We start from the raw sequence: 6,367 nt of genomic DNA, 5'->3' as shown, positions 1-6,367 counted from the left end.
AAAAACTAAATGATTGAAGAGATTAGGGCTGTGCCTTTTAACTTTCTTCTTAATCGTAGAGATGACAGAGACGACGGGTACAGAGAATGTGTGAACGAGACGAGGAGGAGAAGAAGTTGCTATTCTCAGTTGCCATGGAATATATAGTCGCATGCAACTTACTTTTATTTGTTTTTTATGGGGGTGTTCGGCGACAAACTCTCCACAAATTGGTTCCTCACATTCTCTCAATTTACCAATTTGATCCTCTACCAACACTCTTTTGCTCACCTTATCCGTAGACTCTCTGCTTGACTTGCTTATCTCGGGCTCTCTCTGAAGTCTCACCTTGACTTGTCTCCTCTAGGTCTCCGAAGTCTCGGCTTGACTTGCCTATCTTGGGTCTCTAAAGTCTCAACTTGACTTGCCGGTCTTGGGTCTTTGATGTCTCGGCTTTGACTTGCCTATCTTGGGTCTCTGAAGCCTCAGCTTGAGTTCCTACCCCATGGTCACCGAAGCTTTCATGATCCACGTTTAGAAGTAAAAAATGGGTACGTTGCATTTATATGCCATGTGTCCTAGCAACATTTTAGCTGTTTGTCCGACTTTTTCAATCTGGCCTATTGATTTTAGTCGAAATACAAACCAACATTATTCAGGTGTTGTGATATTCTTGTTATCGTATGAGTGGTTCCCATAGTTTGTCACTATTTTGCTTATCAATATCCTTACTAAAATACGATATAGTCATGCAAGAGTATCCATTTTCAAGTTTCGGTTCCAAATTGACGTTTTGGAAACAAATCTAAGTTGTTGTTATGTGTCTTTTTTCAATGGCTTAACAACACCGACAAAAGGCTTACATTGTTGTTTTTTTACAAATTAGTCAATGAGGATATAATGCTTTCATCTAGAAGAAAATCGGCCTATACTGAGATCATCATCGGGAGGTGAGACTCAGCCTTCCCTTCATCAAGAACAATACTTGACTATCTTATAACCCATGCATGCATAGTGCACCCCTTGAACCTTTGCATAAGAGCACTTTTTTTATCATAATTTTCATAGTGTTTAGTACATTAAAAGTAATCTTGCACAGAGGTTATCCTTCATTTTACTTAATTCCTATGTGTGTCACGTGTGTGTGCATGTGCACATGCACATGTGCATAATGCACCCCTTGACCCAAAGAGAGAGAGAATAATTGTATTGGTACAATGAGAGAATATTCTTATTGTAGTTACCATGGAAAGAACTCTAAAGGAATACCATACAATTTTATTTCCAAATCCAAAATCTCCTTTATGAAAGATCTTCATGATATATTTAACTATCAATAAAAAAACATGACAACATGGAGCGTAAGAACCCTCCTTTGCTTCTCACTAGGTGCATGAAAACAATTGAATGAGTGTGCCTCCAATGGAATTTTTCATTCATTATCGCTAAAAAGAGTGCATGAGATGTTTGGGAAATCTCCTTGCACAATGGCAATGTCTACAACAATGGAACTTATTGAAATCGTGAAGGTATTGAGTGACCCCATAGTAACGTAGATTAAAAAAGCTAGACGTTCATGTGTGATTATGCCCACGGGTTAGCACATATATAGATGCATTGGTATGGTGTTCATAATGTATGTGTGTATAAATGCTATGTAGGATACACTAACATAAAATGAGATGCAATAAAAACTCACCTTGACATCATCTACACCTAGTCTAGTAAAGAGTTCATTGGATGGCAATCTATGACCATGTGTTAGAAAACAAGTTGCAAGTTGCAACAAGAAACATAAATGAATTAGATGACTCAAAAATTAGGGTATGCACTCTACCTTATGGGTACTATACATGTTCCCTAATTGAGCAATGCATGGATATAAAAAATAGTACTTTCTTTGTTATGGACATGATCATCTTTGGTCGTTGTGTGTGGTCTCTGTAAATCATGTTATTATAGTTAAAACATTTGTATCGCTTTGATCTATCTCTTGAGAAAATGAAAGTTTAATAATCACCATATGGTTGCTCTCACAAATCGATCACAATTGGCCTTTGAAGGATGGTAAAAAGATATATCTCTTTATTTAGCATCACCTTGAAGGCAAAAGTCATACTTTAAGCTTGACTATCATGTTGCACACCCTTGGATAAGATACAATGGCACAAAAAAATGCATATTATACATAAAAAATGACACGAAACTAAGCTACTTATAAACCCCCGTGTTAGTTTGACACCCTTTAATTTTTTGAATGTTGGGTTAGTTTGACCTAACATAAGTAGCGGGATAAAGGCTTTGCCCATGGCAAGACTAAGAACCCCTTTGAATTTGAATGTGCACACTCATTGTCCCTAGCAACTATCTTTGGTGCCCTTTAGGTTTTCTCCTTTTGTCTCATGCCCTATAAACAAAAATCCAAAAGGGTCAACATCGGCCCACGCTTGATCAAGCAAAAGTGTTGTGGGATATGCTTTAGGTTTACACCCTTTGCGTTGAAGTGAAGAGGTAACTAATTATTCTCACATTCTTCATTGATCGACAAAAGTTCAGAGAGGAAATGACAAAAGCGTCAAGTCTTAGTTTGAGATAAATAGAGTGAGTGATAGACATCAGAACATTGCATGATGTTGAAACTTGAGACTGATAGAATAGTAGTGCAAGAGAGCCAAAAATCGACTACGAACTACAAAGGTTGAGAAGCAAGAAGTCTAGGATTATTTACTGTTCGTATTTTGACATTGGTAAGAAACTAAAGCAAAACAATTTGGGGGCCACCGATGAATTGAGTGAAGGCTCCGGGCTAAGAACCATGGCTAAGGTTCCAGGCTTGGGAGGCAAGTCAAGATAGGCAAGTCATGTAAAGTCAAGTCAAGATAGTGAGTGAGTCAAGACTCAAGAGTTACTTATATGGAGGCGCCATGAACGAGGTTGAGAAATGAAGAAGATGACTTTTTGAATGTGAAAAGGGCTGCTGGTTTTGTTTAGGGTTTTGAAGGTGCTCTCTATCTGTCTGCATTCCCTCCTCTTCTGTGCAAGACGACCTCGGCTTTCTCTGTATCGTCGTGATGGTGAGCTTTCCTCCTTCTCTTGACGTTCCTCATCGTTCCCGTCGCATATTCTGACTCAGAGGCATATTTGCTTTTTGGAGATAATAGAACCAGTGTTGTTCTTCTTTGAGAAAGATGCTTTTCTAGTAGGATACTATTTCATTATTCTGTTTTTATAAGTGAACCAATAAGTCTCGAGGTTGTGTCACTTCTGGTGTGCGTTTTTTGTGTAGATGAAAGATTGCGTAGATGTGTTGTATCATCTGCACAGGTCCTGTAGAAAATGCGGTTTTATATCTCAAGAAGAAACGGTCATCGGTGCTTTTCTGGATTTTTCAAGATGGTAAGATTGTACAGATGATCGTGTTGGTATGCTGCATGATATGCAGTGACCGTGGAGAAAATGATGCAAATATTTGAGAATCGTTGTTTTCGACCAGTAGCTATTTTATTGAATATCTGCTGTAAAATTCAGCGGAATGATCTAAGGCGACTTTCTAGAAAAGATTGGAAGTGGCCTCGTTGAGCGGGATCTGAACGCCTTGGAATACATCGTTTGCTATTTTGACATTGGTTTAAAATCTAGATATTTGAATAGTTCAGATCCACTGAAATCGTTGAGGATATCTACTGTATTATCTGCTCCATTTCTGGAGATAGTGTGGTAAATATCTATTGTATGATCTGCACCATTTCTGGAGATTTTTGTAAATTCTAGATCATTTCTGTTTATGAAGATTCAAATTAAGTCAGAGAGTGTTTTAACCTGAAAATGATTTTTTTGCATGCTATTTCCAGTCTCTCGTTGCAAATGAGGATTTTCAGCATATTCTGCGTGTTCTCAACACCAATGTGGATGGGAAACAGAAGATCATGTTTGCCTTGACTTCCATTAAAGGTATTGGTCGTCGTTTTGCAAATCTGATCTGCAAAAAAGCAGATGTTGACATGAACAAAAGGTATGGTATCAGAAAAAGCATGAGTGATAGAACTTTTTAATTTTCCCTGTATTAATTATTCACAAGTGATTCAATTCTGACATTCAAATTATCGATGATCTCCTCAGGGCTGGAGAGCTCTCAGCTCAGGAACTCGAGAATCTTATGTTCATTGTGGCCAATCCTCGACAGTTTAAGATTCCTGATTGGTTCCTGAATAGAAAGAAGGATTATAAGGATGGACGCTACTCCCAGGTTGTCTCCAACGCTCTGGATATGAAGCTCAGGGACGATCTTGAACGTCTTAAGAAGATCAGGTACAAATTTTGTTTGCATCTGCAAATATATTATTCAAAAATCACACATGCTGAAGGTTTGTGATTGTATATTAGATATTCAAATCATATATTTTTGATGCTTCAGATTTTTGCTGTCTTTTTGGAAATTTTTATGGCTTGTTCTTCAATTCAGGATATTCAAATCATGCAAACCAGTTGCATTTTTCTTTTTTTTCATGTTAATATGACCGTTGATGTACATGTTTGAGTTTTTTGCCAACCTATTGGATATGTCTCTTCCCTTATATCAATTTAAGGCATTTAAACCATTTGAATTTGATGTGATTTATGCTGCCTTGTCTGGTTTTTACTTTTTTATTGGCTAAGGATCAGTTGAAGATACTGACATTGTGATAAATTCAATGGTGCCTGCCTAGACACATGTTTATGGTGTTGTAGAAATGCAATATAGCCAACGATGTATGAACAATGTTTGGTATGTATTGTTTCAGGAATCATCGAGGTCTTCGCCACTACTGGGGATTGCGAGTGAGAGGTCAGCACACCAAAACCACTGGACGTCGTGGTAGAACTGTTGGTGTTTCTAAGAAACGTTGAGTTATGTATGTTGCATGTACATGCTATGCCTAACAAAAGCATAGCTCAAATAGCATTATACTGCTACATAGGAAGAGTGTTAGCTCTAATCATAGAGAATTTAGTTGGGGATGTTTTGTGATGGAATGTTTTGTCATCTAAGGGATGAAATCAATCATATTATCATTTTGTTGATCACAGCAGTGTATTTGAGTTCCGGTGCAATTTTCGCTTTGGTCTTTCTTTTGTACATAAATTTCCAGTAGCAAATTTACCAATTATTATCTAGATGTCATATGTATGTTGTAGTTTCTTCTCTAAACCAAAGAATTGGGAAAATATCTTTTATTGGAATATGCCATGGGTAATTTGGTGGTAAGTACTTCACCATCTGAGATCGTTTAATTCCAGTATGTTTATTAAGCAATCCTAAGAATTTATTCTTAACACCGATACCAATGAACTCTTCCAACCTTTTCTTGAACCATTCTCTCATCATCCATCTACATGGTAGCACTCATTCCATCAACATAACTATCTGATAGCAAGTCATTCATTTGGAACTGTAGGAACAAATACACTAGCATACATGCTTAGCAACAATCCAACATCATAAGCATTTACAAATGGCAAACAATGAAAATTATGGCAGTGACATTATGTGTGAAAATGTGTTTCTAGGCTGGTTGCAAATGAAAATAAAAGCATACCATGAAAAATTGATTTGGACATGGATGTCTAGCTTTGTTAGTATTCACAAAAGTGAAAGTTCCTGAATATCAGTACCAAAGTATAATACATGGCAGAAGTATCACCTCATCTTTCTCGGAAACTTTCCTATCAATTTCAAAAAGTGGGTATTAATGAGATGGGCATGGAGCAAGTGCTGTTACATTTCCTCGTATTTGTCTTTGTGTTGTGATTGAGACCTTGTACTTACTCACATGGTGCACAAAGGGGTGGAGATTCATTCTTGTCTATAAAAATAATAAGGCCATGAAAAGTTAAAACAATGCCAAATGGGCATACACGCAATAGGCCCAACATAGTTTACATTAAAATAAATGCAATGAATCAAATCAATCATTTGTTTTCATCAAAATTCAGCGTATGTTTGTTGGAAATACATTAAAAGGACACATGATCTACGAATGTGGAGGGAGGCACTACGTAAAAGGATAATTGGTTTGCAATTAATCAACGTAAATTGGGTCCAATAAAAGGCAAAAGATCTTTAGTTGGGAGGGCTATATAAATGAATGACCCGAAGAACTTGGAGCTCAATCATTAGGCCTGGGTTCCGAATACATCATTGGGAAAATTGAAAATTAGGGAGATAAAAGGACTCCGATACAAGCTGCAAGATGCTTTAGAGGAACAATCAAAACTGTCAAAGGCCATCTTCCTTCATACATTCTATATGAATGACTACGACACATAATTTAGTTCAAAACAAAAAAAAAACACAGAACACAACAAAACAAAACAAAGAAGAAGAAGAAAGAGAGGCAGATAATGAATA

The 6,367-nt window shown here is 37.0% G+C and overlaps 1 protein-coding gene across 1 annotated transcript; it reads left to right on the top strand.

Annotated features, from left to right (window-relative positions):
• Positions 1–2,920: 2,920 nt before the first annotated feature.
• LOC147868430 (small ribosomal subunit protein uS13z/uS13y/uS13x) lies at positions 2,921–5,043 on the top strand. The gene is made up of 4 exons (XM_087319096.1): positions 2,921–3,053; positions 3,831–3,991; positions 4,099–4,287; positions 4,761–5,043. Exons 1-4 carry the CDS (start codon positions 3,051–3,053, stop codon positions 4,864–4,866), a joined length of 459 nt encoding a protein of 152 aa, XP_087175222.1. The 5' UTR covers positions 2,921–3,050; the 3' UTR covers positions 4,867–5,043.
• Positions 5,044–6,367: the final 1,324 nt, after the last annotated feature.

Source organism: Azolla caroliniana, unplaced genomic scaffold, assembly GCF_043228905.1.
Source record: "Azolla caroliniana isolate FFs.n. ecotype wild unplaced genomic scaffold, voAzoCaro1.0.p SCAF_1, whole genome shotgun sequence".
Taxonomy (NCBI): domain Eukaryota; kingdom Viridiplantae; phylum Streptophyta; class Polypodiopsida; order Salviniales; family Salviniaceae; genus Azolla; species Azolla caroliniana.
The sequence above is the reverse complement of the archived record's forward strand: the minus strand, read 5'-3'. Positions and strand labels throughout refer to the sequence as shown.

Bases quoted from the DNA above. Each gene is read 5' to 3' on its own strand.
- LOC147868430 (XM_087319096.1), top strand. The intron at 3,992-4,098 runs GTATGGTATCAG...TGATCTCCTCAG, and splicing joins GATGTTGACATGAACAAAAG to GGCTGGAGAGCTCTCAGCTC. The intron at 4,288-4,760 runs GTACAAATTTTG...GTATTGTTTCAG, and splicing joins GAACGTCTTAAGAAGATCAG to GAATCATCGAGGTCTTCGCC.